Source organism: Bufo gargarizans, chromosome 3 (genome assembly GCF_014858855.1).
Source record: "Bufo gargarizans isolate SCDJY-AF-19 chromosome 3, ASM1485885v1, whole genome shotgun sequence".
In the NCBI taxonomy this organism is placed as follows: domain Eukaryota; kingdom Metazoa; phylum Chordata; class Amphibia; order Anura; family Bufonidae; genus Bufo; species Bufo gargarizans.
The window spans coordinates 494,511,235-494,532,235 of NC_058082.1; the positions used below are offsets into that span (position 1 = coordinate 494,511,235).

General features: G+C 43.1%; 1 protein-coding gene across 2 annotated transcripts in view; it reads right to left on the reverse strand.

The window, feature by feature from the left end:
• SGSM2 (small G protein signaling modulator 2) overlaps positions 1 to 21,001 on the reverse strand; it is a 393,993-nt gene that overhangs the window by 160,180 nt on the left and 212,812 nt on the right. For both annotated transcript variants that reach the window (XM_044286961.1, XM_044286963.1), the window contains exon 3: positions 13,640 to 13,802. In XM_044286961.1, the coding sequence (XP_044142896.1) occupies positions 13,640 to 13,802 (163 nt within the window). The remainder of the gene's footprint in view (positions 1 to 13,639; positions 13,803 to 21,001) is intronic.

Genomic DNA, 21,001 nt, shown 5'->3' on the forward strand with positions numbered 1-21,001 from the left:
AAAAACCTGTGGGTGTGATGTAAAGTGAATTTTGCTCTGTCAAGACATAACATGTTGTTGAAGATGGCATCTACCCTGGGTCTAATAGAAAGTGAAGGACACTCCAGGGCCAATGTTTAAAGGGAGTCTTTCACCTAAAATGACCATTATACACCACAAACATCATGATATCCATTACATTCCCCATATTATAATCTTACCTTTCATATTGCGGTCCGTCGCCTATTCTCTCTTAAAAACGCTTTTAATCCATATGCTAATTAGGTTCTGAAGGTGCCCAGGGGCGGCGTTTATGCGGCCGGTGCCCAGGCTCCACGGCGATGTTCAAATCAAACCCCTCCCCTTTCACCCCTCTGGCCCGCCCTCGGTTCTTCAGATACCATCCTCCAGTCAATGACAAATCCGGCGCCTGCACCTGCACACTCCATTACCCACTAGGGCAGAGGCAGCAGAGCGTTTAATGCGCATGCGCCGGCCCGTACATCCCGATATTTTGGCAGTTTACTTCCGCCGGCTAGATCGGGATGTACGGGCCGGCGCATGCGGATTAAACGCTCTGCTGCCTCTGCCCTAGTGGGTAATGTAGTGCGCAGGCGCAGGCGCCGGATTTGTCATTGACTGGAGGATGGTATCTGAAGAACCAAGGGCGGGCCAGAGGGGTGAAAGGGGAGGGGTTTGATTTGAACAGCGCCGTGGAGCCTGGGCACCGGCCGCATAAACGCCGCCCCTGGGCACCTTCAGAACCTAATTAGCATATGGATTAAAAGCGTTTTTAAGAGAGAATAGGCGACGGACAGCAATATGAAAGGTAAGATTATAATATGGGGAATGTAATGGATATCATGATGTTTGTGGTGTATAATGGTCATTTTAGGTGAAAGACTCTCTTTAAGTTAACATCGATGGGAGTTAAAAAGACCACATGCTAACTTTCCTTGTCATAAGAAAACAATCACACAATCCAGTAAAACAAGCATCTAGAGAATGATGCCATAGTAGTCATAGATGTGGCAGGTAGACAGCTGCCGGGATCTGCAGGTGACAAGACTCAAGATGGGGGCACATCTTGGCAAGATGTTAGCTGTCACTGTTCTTTAGTAGACTTTTAGAATTTCCTTTACTTTTTACCTGACAGTTATTTCAGTAAAGCATACGACACAAGAAAATACATCTGTTCTACATCTCTAGGGTAGTGAATCCCCACAGTGCGAATGTCCAGGTATAAAAGCTAATGATGCATTCTTGGGAAAATGGAAACTCAGCTTGACAGCCTTGTTCAGCATCTCTGTAATAGAATTTAAAACCAATTTTCTAGAAGACATGACAAACCTGTTTAAGTTTTGCACTCAATAGAAAGTAGAAACCAGTGGCAAGACTAGACATGAAGCATGCCATAGGCCTACCATGTGCTAAAATTCAAACTGGAGACCTAAGCAACGCTGCTTTAAAGGTGTACAACAAACACTTCCAAGTCTATAGGTGGAGTATTCATGAGTACTATTTGAATATTCCAGGGGTCCAAATTAACCAGCACAACACTTCAACCATACAAATCCTAGGAGCCCTAACAATGCATTGGAACATGTCTGATGTGATTATTTCCATGCACTCCTTGAGGATGCTGCAGATGTTCATATCCATACTTTATAGGTCAACAGAAGGCATGCCTGACAAGACTAGTAGAGAACTTTGGTAATGATTATTGTAGGCTCACAGAGACCACTGTCTGTTCCAATGGCTGGAAAAGGTGTGAGGCATATGTGTAAAATGCTACTACAGGCAATAACCATTATTGCTTAAATGGGTTGGCCAGGAGAATAGAAAAGACCTGCTTAAAGGGGATGTATCAGCGCATACATTTGGGGCATATCGCTAGGATATGCCCCTGATGTCTAATAGGTGCGGGTTCCACCTCTTGGACCTGCACCTACCTTTAGAATGGAGCTTGCAAAATGAAGGAGGGCCAAAAATAGTTGAGCGCTGGTATGGCTATTTCCGTCAGACCCATAGAAGTGAATGGAGTGGTGGCCACTACTGCGCGGTGCACTTCCCAATAATTTAAATGAGACTTCTCTTTAACATCAAGGAACAGAACCACTTTTGTCCACGGTCTGTATGTGGTATTTGTTGAAATCTGGGTATCTATTGTAGGCTTAGTCCTGAATATGCTACCTTATAGCCTAAAAATGAACTTGCTGTATACTAATTAATACATCCAGTGATTCTCAGTATTCCCATCTGAAGAGGTAAATTGCTCACCTATTTAGAGTGTACTAGTGACCAGACACTGGCTGAAAGCTTTATTTCAGCTCTTTATATTCCAGAACATCTCTCCAGAGCTCCTCTTCTGTATCCGGTCGGATGGTGACTAGCCTATTTTGGTGCTACTTACAGTTCCTGGCAACCTACTGACAAGACCGCTTTCTTAAATTACTACTACAGCTCACTACAACTCTGCCTTATGACTTGTCCCCAACTTCTGCCTGCTCCATCTGTTACCTGGAGAGCAAACCCAAGACACTGGTTAATCCGGACTGCTGCTACACTATTCAGATGCAACATAGAGGACAGGTGGCTTGAAGCAAAAATCATAATGTGGCACCTCTCCTGATATTGATTTAAGGTAACACACAATCCCTACTTTTGGACTGGATTTAGCTTTTGTACCTGGAGTGCTCCAGATGACTACTGCAAAGGGTTAATTTGCTGTTAAAAGGGTTAATGTACTTTCCATGCATTAGCATGTGATACCAAGAGATGTATATAGGTGGCACAGTTTAGTTATTGTGCCCTATTCAGCAGAGGGAAGGCTGGACCTTCCCCTCTGAGGGAGAGTTTAGTGTAGTCTGATTGCCTCAGCAGCTGAAGTGTGAGGAGCATTTGCCTGTGCAGTATGAGGCCTACTACAAGAGGTTCTTTATCCAAACACACTAAGACCTCTAAGAGAAGGAAACACAGAATCTATAGACTATCTAAGATCACATGGAACTGTGCGTGTTAGCAAAGGTAATGCTTATTTGTGGCTATGGACTTTGCTGCTGGTGAAGAGGGTATATTATTTCAGCACCCACCATACTTCTATAATGGATTGGCCGTCTTTTTTGAAGACCTGCATCGTGCAGTGGGGGTTGCAGTACTGATTGTAAGAGTATTACACAACTGTGGTCAATTTAGCAGGATTGTAAAGTATCTTTAGAGTGAGGCTCAGGGACTACTACCACCATCATTGATGCTTACAGTGCCTTGAAAAAGTATTCATACCCCTTGAACTTTTCAACATTTTTTTCACGTTACACCCACAAACTTAAATGTATTTTATTGGGATTTTATGTGATAGACCAACACAAAGTAGCAAGTATGTGTGAAGTAAAAAGAAAATCATATATGTTTTTAAAAATGTTTAATAAATACAAATCTGGAAAGTGTGGTGTTCATTTGTATTCAGACTCACTGAGTCAATACTTTGTAGGGACACCTTTTGCTGCAATTACAGCTGCAAGTATTTTGGAGTATGTCTCTATCAGCTTTGCACATTTAGAAGCTGAAATTTTTGCCCATTTTTCTTTGCAAAATACCTGAAGCTCAGTCAGACTGGATGGAGAACATCTGTGAACATCACTTTTCAAGTCTTGCCACAGATTCCTAATGGGATTTATGTTTGGACTTTGACTGGGCCATTCTAACACATCAATATGCTTTGATCTAAACAATTCCATTGTAGCCCTGGATGGAAGTTTAGGTTCGTTGTCCTACTGGACGGTAAATCTCTGCCCCAGTCTTAAGTCTTTTGCAGCCTCTAACAGGTTTTCCTCTAGGATTGCCCTGTATTTAGCTCCATCCATCTTCCTATAAATTCTGACCAGCTTCCATGTCCATGCTAAAGAAAAGCATCCCCACAGCATGATGCTGCCACCACCATGTTTCACAGTGAGGATGATGTGTTCAGGGTGATGTGCAGTGTTAATTTTCCGCCACACAGAGCGTTTTCCATTTAGGCCAAAAAGTTCTACTTTGGTCTCATCTGACCAGAGCACCTTCTTCCACATGTTTGTTGTGTTCCCTTCGTGGCTTGTGGCAAACTGGATTTCTTATGGCTTGCTTTCAGAAATGGATTTCTGCTTGCCACTCTTCTATAAAGGCCAGATTTGTGGTGTGCAGGACTAATAGTTGTCCTGTGGCCAGATTATCCCACCTGAGCTGTGGCTCTCTGCAGCTCCTCCAGAGCTGGTTCTCTAATTAGTGCTCTCCTTGCCTGGGCTGTCAGTTTAGTTGGACGGCCATGGTCTTGGTAGGTTTGCTGTTATGCCATACTCCTTCCATTTTTGGATGATGGATTGAACAGCGCTCCGTGAGATGTTCAGAGCTTGGGATATTTTTTAATAACCTAACCCTGTTTGAGGGTACTTTCACGCTTGCGGCAGAGGATTCCGGCAGGCAGTTCCCTCGCCGGAACTGCCTGCCGGATCCGGCAATCCGGACACAAACGGATGGCATTTGTCAGACGGATCCGGATGCAGATACGTCTGACAAATGCATTAAAATACCGGATCCGTCTCTCCGGTGTGTCATCCGGATAAACGAACATTTGGGGCCGGATCCAGCATTACTGCATTTCAATGAAAATTAATGCTGGATCCGGCATTCCGGCAAGTGTTCAGGATTTTTGGCCAAAAAACCTAAGAGGGACTGAACTGATGCATCCTGAACGGATTGCTCTCCATTCAGAATGCATTAGGATAAAACTCAGTTTTTTTCCGGTATTGAGCCCCTGTGACGGAACTCAATGCCGGAAAAGAAAAATGCTAGTGTGAAAGTACCCTTACACTTGTCAACAGCTTTATCCCTGACCTGTCTGGTGTGTGGTTTTCATGATTCTTTGTGATCACTAATGTTCACTAACAAAACAGCCATAGTTCTACTGAGACTAAATTACACAAAGGTGGACTCTATTTACTAATTAAGTGACTTCTGAAGGCAATTGGTCACACAGGATTTTATTTTGGGGTATCAGAGTCCAGGGGGCTGAATACAAATGCATGCCAGACTTTTCAGATTTTTATTTATTAAAAATTTTGAAAACCATGTATCATTTTCTTTTCAGTCCACACATACTTTGTTTTGGTCTATCACATAAAATGCCAATAAAATACATGTAAGTTTGTGGGTGTAACATGAAAAATTTCGGAAAGGTTCAAGGGGTATGAATACTTGTTCAAGGCACTGTATACAAAGCAAGCTGTGTGAAATACCTCTAAATTGTGCCTGATATATAATTGTACTGCATCACTCATCATCCTCAGTACAAAGATTTTTCTTTGTGATCACAAAGCTAGGCCTCGCCAGTATTGGCTCGCTCAATTTAGAATGATGGCGGATTAAAACTATGTTCTGCTTATGTTACTAGTTCAGTATAGTTTATACTAGAAATGCCTCTATTTCCCTTCACCCTAGGAATTTAATTATAAAACCATTTCTGACTGCAATAGTCTTTGGTCCTTTGGAAGAACTGTGGAGATCAACTGGGTGTCAGCTACAGATAGCTATTTTCCATCATCTTTTCTGTCTTAGTTCACAGTTACTAATTAATTCTAAAACACTGCAGTTTTCCCATTTCTTTTTGGTAGCCGGCACTTCTCAGAAAGCGGGTTTCAATGAGTGCACCAGTGACATTACCAATGCATCACTATACACTGGTGATGAATAGTAGTTGCTGGCTTTCCCAGTATAGAAGTCAGAGTTTGGTTCTCTGCCATTTCCATATGTCTTTTAAGTAATTTCGCATTAGAGATGCAGAAGTTTCCTTGTGCTCTACATACAAATACCTAAGAATTGCTACAATTATTGAAAGGGAAGCTCTGGTAATAGCTGGAGTTTAAAATCAAAATTAGGGCGAGCACTCACCACTTGGCACCAGTTGGTTATGAATAAAATATTTATTAAATCACAAAGATAACGCGTGTATTCAAAATGTATACTAAAAACTTCAAATGGAATAAAATGAAATAAAATAACAATTCACATGTATAAGAAACTGTTACTAAAATACGGAGTCACTGATATATACAGCTCCGGCGTCCGGCTTGTAGCTCTTGTGATGTGCTGTTCTCTGATCTCGCGGGATTTCACGGAGTCTCGGAGGAGGTATAGGTCCTGAGTGATACGCAAGATTCTGTGCTCGACGCCGAGCACAGAATCTTGCGTATCACTCAGGACCTATACCTCCTCCGAGACTCCGCGAAATCCCGCGAGATCAGAGAACAGCACATCACAAGAGCTACAAGCCGGACGCCGGAGCTGTATATATCAGTGACTCCGTATTTTAGTAACAGTTTCTTATACATGTGAATTGTTATTTTATTTCATTTTATTCCATTTGAAGTTTTTAGTATACATTTTGAATACACGCGTTATCTTTGTGATTTAATAAATATTTTATTCATAACCAACTGGTGCCAAGTGGTGAGTGCTCGCCCTAATTTTGATTTTAGCTATATTCCACTATTAGAGGAGGGGTGTTCCTCTTTACTGGGCTAGCAGCACCTGATCCAGAACTCTGCCTGAGGTGAGCCACCATCTTGAGTCTACCAATAGCTGGAGTTTGCCTGTAAACTCACTTTTTAAAGGTTTGTGTTGCCTGACAGCATGAAATCCCAATAGGCTCCCCCATCTAAAAAGCTATATTTTTCATTGCAGCGTTTCAGAAAAAAAAAACATACGCCCAGATTTACTAATCCTGTAGATGGAGTAAACGTAGACCGGCTGTCTGTCCCTGCACCAGATTTATCACAGGGACTCCGGCTGGATGATAAATCTTGTGCAGGGTTAGACACTTTTCTCTGACTCTATACCAACTATTGTCTGGATTACTATGATAAATATATTTACGCCAGAATTGTGGCACAGTTTTGGTGCAAAATGGAGAATCTTAGGCCCCACCTCCTTTCCTGCAAAGCTCTGCCCCTTAACACTAATCCCTGCAACGTGTGCAAGTGAGAAAAAAGTGCGCCTAATTGTGCAACATTTTAAACCGATTTCTTGCGCAGACAAATTTTTGGGCCATAGTTTTAAATAGGAGCCAAGTACAGGAAGAAGAGTCCTGACACTGGAAGAAAAGTCTGCTGTGTGCTCATCTTGACTGGAAGGTCTCTCTCTGTTTCTGAATTTGTACATCTGAGCAATTTATTAAAGTATCATGGAGAACGTTAGAGTAAAAGCTGCGTTACACAGCCCGATTTAACGGGCAATTGTTGGGAGGGAAGCGTTCCTTCCCGGCAATTGCCTGCTCGCTGGCAGAGGAGACTGCTGGTATTACATGCAGCGATCTCCTCCTCAGTATAGGGTATAGGGAGGAGCTATCATTATGCCATCGTTCTTCCCTATACTGAATGGTTGTTTGCCAGCAGCAGATCGTAATTAGACACCATGATCTGCCGCCTGCAAACAATGATTTTTTTAACATGTCAAAAGATTCCAATTGCCCGCTTAATGAGTGCTTGCTCGTTCAACGGGCAATTGGCGGTAGAATTAGACTGCCTGATGATAGCTAACGAGCGTTACTATTAATTCTTGTTAGCGATCATTTGCTGAAAAATCGGCAGGTGCTATACACCCTTAAAAGACTAGACTAAAAGTCCTCCTAGGTCAGTATTTTGAGAGACATGATCAGGGCTGAGAAGAGACAAGAACAGGGAAGACAACTGGTTAGAATGCACCAAAATACATTGTTAGTCGTTTTCTAAATGTATTAGCAGGTGTTCCATGAGACCCCCTTCAATAGCTAGAATGAAGGGGCTGTCGTCCACTAGACCCAATAGTAAGAAAAGTTTTTTTACTGTATGTCTGTGCAAGGACAGGGGCAGGCTTTACTTCTTGCACAAAGCAAGCACTGCTGGATCTGGAATATGCCAGACACTGCTGAAGTCCACTGGGTCCAGTCACAGTAATGGACTCCTTCTGGTCTTTCCTGAATAGCAACAAAATCTGCGACAGAGGCTCTTAACGGAACCATGACCACAGATATATACTTAGCCTAAGCTGGATGTGGGGCTTCACGGTGTGGCGGGGCAGAGCCTAGCAGTGTGACAAGGGTGCCCAATAATACATTGGGGGGGAAAAAAGAATTATATCCATGCTGATCATACACAGGTCCAAAGGGGCACTATGGATATGTTGGCAGTGCCTATGCAGAAAGTATGGGCAGCATTGAGGCTCAGTGGTTAACAGTCATTATTTTTTAGATCAGACCAAGGGCATCTGCATGGAGTTTGTATGTCCTTTATATGCTTGCATGGGTTTCCACTGGATGCTCTGATTTTCCTCCCGCACACCAAAAACATACAGAAAGATCATGTTGGAATTTCGATTGTGAGCCCCAATGGGGACAGGGTCTGATGCGCATGACGCTAATCTCAGTACTTTGCTGGGGAATGCGTAAGCGCTATATAAGTGACTAAAAATAATAGACAATAGTAGATAACAGTAGATACAAGAATAAATAATAATTCACAAAAGTGTGCACACAGCCATATACGTTTCTAGCTACATGCAATTGCAGGTCTCATAAACTAACTGAAATTCTTAAAAGTGTTAACTGCCTTGTGCAACCCAGATCGTGGCTGCTTAATAACTTTGCAACGCAAAATAATTGCAGGTAGGTTGTCAAGAAGATTCTGCTAATGAATTTTTTACACATTTGGTCAATTTGCTAATCGTCACGATAGTATCAGCTCATTAACTTCACAGAACCGCGCTGGTCGGCCAAGTCTTGGAAACCTTAATACTTTTTGCTCTTTGAAGTTATGTTTCCTTGTTAATTAAATGTTAGTGAATACCATGCACAGAGATTAGCCAACTTCCTGCGCCTTGTCTCATTGAACTAGTCATGATATTGGGTCAGTTCTTTTTATTTTTAGCAAAACACATTTTTCCACACTTCTAATTTCCACTTCTACAAGTTTAAGCTGAAAAGTTTGATATATAGTATGTATTTATATTAATACACTGAACATTTCAGTATTGCAACAATTTGTAACAATTGGGTATAAAACTGCAACATCTAAAGAGTCTTGACTAGTTCACCGGCGCATTCGGCGGTGTGTTAAGTTCGTATGGGAAGGGCTGGCCTGACACGTGCGCTAGGTGAGCAGATCAATAGTCCCTGCGAGAGCTTCAGGTGGCCTGGAACCCAAGTCTTGTAACCACCACAATTCTTAATATTAATTGTATAGCAGTATTATTTAGACATCACATGGCACCGCTAATTGAATATTTTATTACAGAGCTGTTTACACTATGTTGGTATTATAGGAGCACTATCTGGCAGTATTTACTTAGGCTATGTGCTGAACTGCTACATATGCACTGTACAGTATATTATACTTATAGGAGATGGTGGTGTTGGCAGCACTGTATAAAATTGCTGATTACCAACTGATAGAAGTATTATTTGGCCAAGGTATGATACTGTTATTTGGTGCCATACTCTATGACACTTGCATGAACTTTTTAACAAGGTTATCTGTCGACTATACGGAGAGTAAGAAGCTTGAGGGACCCACGCAGGCATACTTTGGAGGCAGACTGCGGATATGTTAAAGAACTAAATCCCGCAGTTGGGTATTTGTAGTGCCGCATTTTGAGAAGAAGATAAACTGAGAGAGAAAGAGAGATGTTGCACCCCTGTGGCTGGATCAAAGAGCGAAAGTAAGGATTATATTGGAAGTTTGACACGTGAGATTTTCCAGTCCATACATGATAAGACCTGTGATTACTACAGTGAGGATGTCTGTTTGAACTTTGCTGCTAAACCAACCTCATAATTGCAAAATGTGGTCAACATGGACCCTTGGCCTGTTTACCTGACTTGCACCTTTCTTCAAATCTTCCAACATTAAGGGAACCCCAACTACCATCAGGCACGAGACACCAAATTTAGGTTGTGCTCCAAGGGGAAGAAGGGGTGCGCCTCTCGGTTCACTGTGCACTGGTCCAGGGAAAGCTGGAAAGAGAGCCACTATAAGTACTTCTACCCCCATCCTCGCTGCAGCCACCACTCTCCGCCTTACTCCTTCCCACTGGGTTGCTGTATATGCATATCACATGCTTGGTGCAATGAGGGCGTCACTGTTGCACCTAAAGCTCTGCTTCCTATGGCTGTTGGCCACACCCATTGGCTCTGAGTGACAGGGCCAGGCAGGGGAGATGTAATCTCGCCTGACTCTGACTTCTCGCTTGTGTGCCGGCCCTTCAGGAATCGATGCACACATAGTACAGCCCTGATGTTTGCCAGGGTTGCGTAGTGAAGATGATTTCAAACCTGGCAAACATCAGGGCTGTACTGCATGTGCAGCAATTCCCAAAGTGCAGGCATACACAAAAACACAGAGCCAGACGAGATTACATCTCCCCTGCCTGGTCCTCTCACTCAAAGCTGGGGGGGGGGGGGGGGGGGCAGCCAACGGCTAAAGGGAGTGCGGAGCTTTAGGTGCAACAAGGTGCAATGGTGAGGTCCTCGTGCACCAAACAGTTCATTTGCATATAATAAAAACATCAATCTCTGGAATGGGGCCACCAATCGGGATATGGAAAACTGTAGCTGAATCAGCATCATAAAAGTCATTTGGATTCCTATGGAGGTATGTGGTGACAGACTCCCTTTAAGGACCTAGACCCTTCGCCTTACTACAGAGAACCTCTGCTTTACACAGCACTAAGCCATGTGAGATCTCGGTGATTAATTAGCAGAACTAACATATTGCTAACTTGAAATGAGCAGCACTTTTCTGTAAACTAGAAAGCGCGGAGTACGGTCACACCTCACGGGTCGCTCTTATTAAAGCCGGCTGTGATCCTGTGTTTGTGTCATTTACTCATTGGTGTCACGATGTCGTAACAGGCACTTTCGTCAATCCATTTATGACTGTAGCAAGGGACATAGCACCACTGCACTTAACAAATACGTTTCACTTAGCTACTCTGAGAAAATATTTATGGCTGATTCCATGAAAACTACTAGGAAGCGAGGTCACAGAATAACATGAGGGTAATTAAAATGCCATCATGGGTAAGATGTGGAAATATAATATTGCACCTCTAATGACTGTACGGGGTGGGCGGATATTGATCTTTTCACACTGAGAAGTTACCAGGGTATAAGCGCCAACTGTGCACCACAGATATGGAGTGAATTAAGCTATACTTACTGCACAGAACCACATTCTGCAAATATACCGTATTTTTTATTTTATAAAACGCACTTCTTTCCCCTAAAAGTGTAGGGAAAATGGAAGTGCATCTTATAAAGCCAATACTAATGGTCATTTCCATTATGGAAGCACTCATTAGTACAGTAGGACCAGGAGCGGTGAGTGTAGTGCTGCTGGCACTGGTATCGCTCACAGTTCCTTGGTCTTCTCCGGACCTGCGCTGAGCTGTGTCTTTACAGCGTACAGTCAGGATGTAGTGCGTGGGAGCACCCACTATGACCTTATGCTGTACAACGTCAGGTCACAGTACAGCGCAGCAGGAAGGGTGAGCTGGGTCTCCCGAATGGCAGCGCCATCCACAGCAGGAGAGGTAAGTTGTTTTATTTATTTATTTTTGTCTCATCTGAGGTCTGATGAAAAAACTGGGGGTAAGATTTGGGGGTCTGATGAAGATTGGGGTCTGACCTAAGGTCTGATGAAAATTAGGGGTCTGATGAGGACTGGAGGTCTGATGTAAGGTATGATGAAGATTGGGGGTCTGATTTAGGGGTCAGATGAAGATTGGGGGGCTGATGAAGATTGGGGGGGCTGATCTGATTTAGGGGTCTGATAAAGATTGAGGGACTGCATGTTTCATACTTTGAGCTGGAAAACCCTTTTAAGCTTCTTAAAAGGACTCATGTCAGAAAGTGTTTTTTTTAAATGTAATATTCATAAAAAACTGTTTTCATTAGCAGAGTTTTCCGACTTTTTTTATATTGATGACCTACTCTCAGGATAGGTCATCAGCATCTGATCAGGGAGGGTCCAACACCAATTAGCTGTTTGAGGAGATTGCAGGCGCTCCAGTGACCACCACTGCCTCCTCACAGCTTACCAAGCACAGCGCCGTACCGTGAAAATGTATAGGGGCAGTCCTGAAAGTAACGTCACTGGCCTAGGGTAAGCTGTAAGGAGACTGCGGCACTCACAGGAGCACCATGGCCTTCTCAAACAGCTGATCAGTGTAGGTCCCGGGTGTTAAATGTCAGCAATCAGATACTTCAGTATACAAAAGTTTCCTTTTCATTTAGTACTACACCATTGAAAATTAAATACAAAACACTGTCCTTCTGTAACAATCAAGAAAATAATAACTCTTACATAGATAGGGAATCCATTGCTAGTTTACTGCTGCTGTGAGAAGATATCTGAAGGGCAATCCTCATTATATTAGTAGGTGTAGAATTGGAATAAAAGTATGTCAGCTTTGTTGTTCACTTGATAGGCTGGTTAATATTGATATAATTGATAGTGATAACAATTATGGAAGACTTTTTTGACTGTATCATTTTTTGACTGTTATATACATGCCTTACATTTGTTTTACCCATTTGGCTATCATGTATACTGGATTTTCAGTTCTAGTTTTTTTGCCAGACTACCATGTGCAGTGCAGCGAGGTCAGTGTCCATATGTTGGAAGGGGGGAGTTTCATGAGTGCTATGCCATAACGATATTACATAACACTTGATCACAGATGATCCGTTACAGGGATTCTGTCACCAGTTTTAACCCCCTCCAGATAAAAATATGGTTATGTTCAGGGAGCTTTACTGATTCCTAATGTGGTCTAATAAATGTAATCTGTAGGCTCATTTTGCCTAAAAAACGCTATTACTAACCTGTCATTCATAAAAATAAGGTGCCCAAGGGGATGTAAATGGTTCCAAGCTGCCGCCAGCACCCGCCGCCGTTCGTGCCCAGCTCCGCCTTTCCTGACCTCAGCGCCTGCCTCATAATCCTGTGTGACGCCTCCGGGTCTCCCTCCATCCCCCCTCCTTCTGCTCTAACATCTCGTGCATGCGCACAGGCCTCTGCCTGATGCGCCCGTGCGGACTTCTCCGTTCGGCTTCATGGAGCGAAGTGCGCATGCGCCGGCACTTCGCTCAACCTCCCGATGACCTGCACACTCGCTCCATGAAGCCGAACGGAGAAGTCCACACGGGCGCATCAGGCAGAGGCCTGTGCGCACGTGCGAGACGTTAGAGCAGAAGGAGGGGGGAGGGAGGGAGAGCCGGAGGCGTCACACAGGATTATGAGGCGGCGCTGAGGTCAGGAAAGGCGGAGCTGGGCACCAACGGCGGCGGGTGCGGGCGGCAGCTTGGATCCATTTACATCCCCTTGGGCACCTTATTTTTATGAATGACAGGTTAGTAATAGCGTTTTTTAGGCAAAATGAGCCTACAGATTACATTTATAAGACCACATTAGGAATCAGTAAAGCTCCCTGAACATAACCATATTTTTATCTGGAGGGGGTTAAAACTGGTGACAGAATCCCTTTAAGGTCTTTGAGAGATATTTGAAGGATGATAATAATAATCCACGGGTTCATATACCTAGTAAATCTGTGTCTACTTTTAGCAGATTTAATAATACAGATTGTTGCTCACCTGCCTTCCACCTGCTGTTGTAGGTCTTGCACTTTCTTGCATATGTCTGCAGCAGTGGCACATGTCTTGGCAACCTTCATGAATAAAGCCGCAACTTTATCACTCCTCAAGAATCCAGCCGCCCTTCTCTTCAGGAGATGCAGGAGGCACGCTTCTACCACACCTGATAAGCAAGCAAAGTCAGAATTGTAACATGTCTAAAAAAAACATTTTTAATGGATAAGCCTTCTCTGATAATGTCTAGGGGCCTTGCCACGCTTGTGATATTCAACCCTCTTAGTCAAATTCAAAGGAAACTGTCAGGACAAATTATGCCCCCTAAAGCGCTACCTCAAACTTTTACTGCTGCTGCTTAATTTTCGGAACATGCCTTTATACCTTTTATTAATTGCTGCATGAAGCCTACCAGTAAGGAGTCATGAAGCTGATGCTGCTGCCTCCAAGTTTGATTGACATCTCACAGGCCAGGATAAGTCAGTACAAGCCAGCCCTGGTGGTATCCAGCACAAGCGCTGTGTGCATAAGAAGCCGAGGCAGCTACACTTCGCTTCACTGCGCATGCCCTGGCTTGTAATGGCATATCCCGGCCTCAGTCATTTGCCGTTAAATCCTGAGCGTAACTTTATAACGTATTAGACAGAAAGGTACAGTAAATAACGTTGAAACTACTCATTTAACCAACATTTCTAAATTTGGAAAAATATTTCAGTTCATACAAGATCTAGTTATTCATTGACATGTAACTCAAGAGGCTGAGAGAGAGCACAGGCCACCTGCAGGAAGGTTCTACGAGATGACAAACAGGTCCAGGGTAGTCACATCAAGGTAAGTCCTCATGCACACAATCGTATTTTCAGTCTGCGCCTGATCAGCATTTTTTTTGCGGATCTCCATGGACCCATCAATTTCTATGTCGTCCGTGTGCTGTCCACATCCGTGTGGCCGTCTGTTTTGCAGGGCAAGAATAGACATTTCTACAACAGGGCCTGGAGGAGGCACACGGCCAGTATCCACATTTTGCGAACCACAAAACGGCGACGGCGGTGTGCATGAGGCCTAAAGTGAAGGAAACTCTAGTTCAAGAAGTTTAAATTCAAAGTCTGTCTGTTTAGAAGATTTCTGCATACTGTCATATTGTTGGGTTTAACGTGATTATGCAGGATTTTGACATTGATGACCTATCCTCAGCATTGGCCATCAATATCAGATTGGTGGGGGTCTGACACCCCGCACTGCCGCCGTTCAGCTGTTACCTTGTAACAGAAATGGTAATTGCAGTGCTACTTCCATTCACTTTAATGGGAGCAGGGCTGCAGTTACCAGCTCTGTCCACTGAACAAAGAAGGAGCTGTGCAGTTTTGGTGTCAACCTCCGACACAGAAGCTACTCAAAACAAGTTGATTGCTGAGAGAAGGAGGTGTCAGACCAGCGCCCATATAATATTGATGGACTATCCTGAGGATAGGCCATCATTATTAAAATTCTGAACAACCCCATTAATGAAGAAAGAGTATGCAGTAGCCTTCCAAGCGGAGGATGAAGGCAGCATGAATTTTATCCTACTAACTGTATCTGTATGCAGGGGATTTGGAGCCCTGTCTGATAGGGCATGTATTGTACAGTATGCCTTCATTTTACTGTATCGGAAAGTACAGTCTGCTGTGTTTTTTTTTATAAAATGGACCACAGCAAAAACAAAATATTGCACACTGTGCGGTATACTTTTTTTTTAAGCGGTTTTTAGAGATTTGCTGATCAGAGCCTTTAAAAAAAAAAAAAGGAGCTTCAAACAACTATAAAGATATATTGTAAAATTAATCAGCGAAGGATGGAAGAAATGGTCCAGTTGCATTTAAATATTTTATTGCTTGGATGGCTTTTTACTCAGCAAGTTTAAGATCTAATGCTGCCATACAAATTGTACGTATTTATTTGTATTGATTGTAGCTTTCCGTGGACTTGATTTAATACTCCACACAATCATTATGGCATGAATATTTCAACACTGAACAAAAACTACATTACACCTAGGGTGGCCTCTTGCAGAACCCCGAAAAGGAGGACATCGTAGCGGGACAGTGGCGCAAAATAGTTCAATACTACAGCATGCACAATACTACATTATACAGATACAATTATGAACAGAATGTAAACATTCTACCAGCATGGTCCATATCACTGTATACACAAAGATGTATAACTTATACCAGCTGTACTTATATAATTATATACAGGAGATACCCAGGTTATACCAGCATGCTCCATATCACTGTATACACAAAGATGTATAACTTATACCAGCTGTACTTATATAATTATATACAGGAGATACCCAGGTAATACCAGCATGCTCCATATCACTGTATACACAAAGATGTATAACTTATACTAGCTGTAAATATATTATTATATACAGGAGATACCCAGGTTATACCAGTATACTCCATATCACTGTATACAAGAAGATGTATAACTTATACCAGCTGTACATATATAAGTATATACAGGAAATGCCCAGGTTATACCAGCATGCTCTATATCACTGAATAAGTGAAGATGTATAACTTATACCAGCTGTACATATATAATTATATACAGTATACAGGAGATACCCAGGTTATACCCGCTGTACATATATAATGATATATACAGGAGATACCCAGGTTATACCAGCTGTACATATGTAATTATATACAGGAGATACCCAGGTTATACCAGCTGTACATATGTACCGTATTTATCGGCGTATAACACGCACTTTTTCCCCCTGAAAATAGGGGGCAAATGATGTATGCGTGTTATACGCCGATATAATGTTAAGAAGCCATGTTTTTACATACCGGAGGTATAACATTAAGACGGCGCAGCGCCTGCCGCAGCTCCCTCCTCATGCACCGCCTGTCCCAGCTCCCTCTGTCATGCGGCGCCTGCCCCAGCTCACTCTGTCATGCGCCGCCTGCCTGTTCATTCATAAAGTGAGATAAGCAGGCAGGCGGCGCATGAGGAGGGAGCTGGGGCAGGCGTCGCATGAGGAGGGAGCTGAGACAGGCGGCGCATGAGGAGGGAGCTGAGACAGGCGGCGCATGAGGAGGGAGCTGAGACAGGCGGCGCATGAGGAGGGAGCTGAGACAGGCGGCGCATGAGGAGGGAGCTGGGGCAGGCGGCGCATGAGGAGGGAGCTGAGACAGGCGGCGCATGAGGAGGGAGCTGAGACAGGCGGCGCATGAGGAGGGAGCTGAGACAGGCGGCGCATGACCGAGGGAGATGCCGGTCTGCGCCGTCTTAATGTTATACCTCCGGTACTACAGTAAGTACCGTACACTGTACAGCGCGTCTACAATTATAGAGATCAGATTGAATGTTTAACAGTTGCGGGGCCCGGTGTATTAGAGTAGAGTCACTGCACCGGGCCCCGCCATGAGTGTCCCCGCCTCCTCTCTCCACACTGATCCATCTGATGGGGGATCTGTAGATGACACTTATGGGGATCTGTGTCATCCACAGAGCCCTATAAGTGTCATCCTTTTACATTATTTACCTTTATAAGTGGTAATAATATTAATAAAAAAAAGTTCTGAGCTACCCTTATTATAGTTCTTTATTTGAAATTTAAATTTTTTTCCTGAAATTTCCCTCTTAAAATGAAGGTGCGTGTTATACGCCTGTGCGTGTTATACGCCGATAAATACGGTAATTATATACAGGAAATACCCAGGTTATACCAGCTTGCTCCATATTACCATATACAAGAAGATGTATAACTTACACCAGATGTAGATAAAAAAAAATAATGGCTGCACAACTTTATACTTACAAACAATAAAGCTGAGAACAGGGATCATTCTAAATTAAAGTAGTATTATACCTACTATAAATTAAAAAATGTAAGCTCTTTGCGCACATTTTGATCAAACTTGTGTCAGGCCCATCTACCAGGCGTCAAGTTGGCTTCCGTAAGTGTAAAAATGTGCAGCCATTATTTTTTTTATCAACCATCTTTGCTTTATGGATATGCATCTGTGACTATGAATATGAATGTGCTAGTCTAAATCTTCCTGTAGTATATATTGAGGGTAGCGCCTCTTTTAGACTGAGCAACGCCCATCTGCCTGGGGCTTCTGAGCAGAGTAAAAATGTAGCTGGTTCCTACACTGCCCTGATAATGTAGGCTTAGATAAGTCCAAGAGAGGTGGTAAATTAGTGACAGGTACCTGTCTGCGGAAGCCACCTTGACGCCTGGTAGATGGGTCCGACACAAGTTTCATCAAAATGTGCGCTAAGAGCTTAAATTTTTTCATTTATAGTAGGTATAATACCACTTTAATTTAGAATGATCCATATTCTCAGCTTTATTGTTTGTATGTGTAAAGTTGTGCAACCATTTTTATTTTTTTATCAACCATGTTTGCTTTATGGATATGCACCTGTGACTATGAATATGAATGTGCTAGTCTAAATCTGCCTGTATTATACCAGCTGTACATATATAATTATATACAGGAGATGCCCAGGTTATACCAGCATGCTCCATATCACTATATTCAAGAATGTGTTATACGGTATAACATCTTCTTGTATATAGTGATATGGACCATGCTGGTATAACCTGAATATCTTCTGCACATAATTATATATGTACAGCTGGTATAAGTTATACATCTTCTGGTACCAGAAGAGGACAGATGTATAACTTATACCAGCTCATATACATAATCATATACAGAAGATACCAAGGCCAGGTGGCAACTAGTAGTAATACCTGGGCCTAATTCCTAGTGGACTGTCTGTGTGGGTTGGCTGCTGTGCTGGCTCAGCCTGAATAAACTTGCTGAAAGCACCTGAACGCTGGAGGCAGGCTGGGCTCAGTGTGGGCTGGCGGCTGGCTGCGTCCAGGGGGGCTGGCTGAGCTGAATGCCTGAGAATGCTGCTGCCTGGACCTGGCTGGCGAGGGTGGTTTCACCAGTCGGATGAGTGTCTGTCTGACTGAGTGTGTACACTGTACTGTAGTCTGTACAGACTCTGTAGATAGAGACTGGGCAAGTGTGGCAGCGGGGGCACCCGCGGTCTCTCCACATCCCGCGCTCCTCTGTTCCGCCTGTAAAAAACAGAATTGTCCGGTGCTGCATGCAGCAGCTACATCGCTGATGACGTTGTGAAGTCACGATACAGCACACTGTGATCTAGATGTGCTGCCAGGTCCTGCCCCCTGTCGGGGATACTTAAAGTGACCATGGCTGAGCCGGAGGCCGCCGGCTGTCAGCTTAACCACAAAAATGGAGGACTTCTGGCCTTGTGCTGGACAGAGGATCAGAAATGTATAAAAACCGGACTGTCCGGCCTAAAAACCAGATGTCTGGCCACCCAAATTACACCTCTGCTATTGTCAAATGCTTTCTCATTAATCTGTGCTGGGGTAAATGCAAACCTCAATATGTGGTTTGTGGTCATTTGAGATATCATTGTCTATATCTCTGGGTCTAACTACAAAACACAAGAAATCAAAATAGAAACCCAAAAACTACAGGTAAGTCCTACACATAAGAGCTCCAATTCTACACCTCAAAGGAAACCACTAGTGTCTTCTGAAAATGTATACAAAATACAGCAAATTCAAATTCTACTATGTTAGGTTTCAGATCAAAGATGGATATAGTTAAAAAATGTTCAAATGGTTTTCTAAGAGAAATCTGTCACTTGGGCGATCTGTAGTTTTTTATTAATACCATTTTGGGGCATTTATGTCTTTTTGATCACTTTTTATTCATTTCTTGGGTAGATGAAGCGAAGAAAAAAATTGTGAATCAACAATTTAGATTTTTATTTTTTCACCATATGGGATATTTTTATATTTTAGTAGTACGGGCATTTTTGGGAGTGGTGATACCTTTGGTTAAACTTTTACAAATTTTTTTTTGGCCCCCAAGGGGACTGCAACATGCAATCATTAGTATAATCATTTAGCCATTTGTATTAAAGGGGTTGTTCCATGAAAATATTCTAGAGTTTTTAAACCAGCACCTGGATCTGAATACTTTTGTAATTGCATGTTGCAAAATTTAGCATAGCCACTGAGTTATTCAATAAACTGTATGTGTATAGCGCCACCTGCTGTTTGTTTTTTCTTATTTCTTTGACCTGCTCACTGAGATGGCCGCACCTGCTCAGTTTCATCCTTAAACTGGCTCCTGAGCTGTGATTGGGAGAGCTGAGACACGCCCCCTTAGCTGCAGCAGAAAAGACACTCCCCTTGAGCTTTCAGGTTGATATCAATCTAGCAGTGCAATGAATGGGGAGATCTCTGGATCCATGTGAGGTATAGGGCTGGTTCTAGCTTTGTTAGAATGAGATTGCCATGTACTATATGATGTCTGATTTTCATTTTTTACATTAGTAATGGGACAACCCCTTTAAGTAATGAAATGTTGGCCATTACAGAACACAAGAATCCGTATATTCCAATGCAGTGCTTCCACCTAGAGGCCTACAGGCTTTCCAAAGAAGGGGGCACGGCCAGCAGGCCTGGCATATTTATCTTCTTTTATGCCAGTTTTGTGGTGTAAAAAAAAAAGATTTAAATTTACTACACCTCCTAGCTGGCGTATTTCACTTTAGGCGCACAGACTACTGGAGGAGGATGCTCCGAATTTATTACAAGTTGTGCGCCTCATCATAAATCAGGCACATCCTCCAGCAGCTCAGGGGATATCATAGACCAATGTAAAATGCTTGCCTATGATAAATCCCTCCCTCTATTGGCTGGTGAGTACCTTGTAGGGCACTAGGACATCAGATAATGACAGTGGTGACATCATAATTAGCTTTGTCATTCACACTGTCGGGTGTATTTAAGCAGAATGGCTGATGATGTCACAGGAAGGAATATGGTAAGTGATGATGTCACTATAAACTGAACTGATTTTACAATTGTGATGACATCATAATGGACACTGACTGCTGTGTCTGTCACAGGGGATGACGGTGCCATCACAAGTAATTGACTATAAAGTGAATGCTAAACCTGAAGCTGTGATTTAGCTGTAGAGCAGGGGTAGCCTGTATCTAAGCCCTAATGCACCACTTTTATATTTATTTTATGCACTTATATAGCACTACTGTATTCCACAGCACTTTACAGACATGAGCATCACGCTGTCCCCAATGGGGTCACAATCTAAGTTCCCTATCATTATGTCTTTGGAGTGTGGGAGGAAACAGGAGTATCCAGAGGAAACCCACACAAACACAGGAAGAACATACAAACTCCATGCAGAGGTTGTCCTTGGTTAGATCCAAACCCAGGGCCCCTGCGCTGCAAGGCATTAGTGCTAATCACTGAGCCACCGTGCTAGGATGTGACATCAC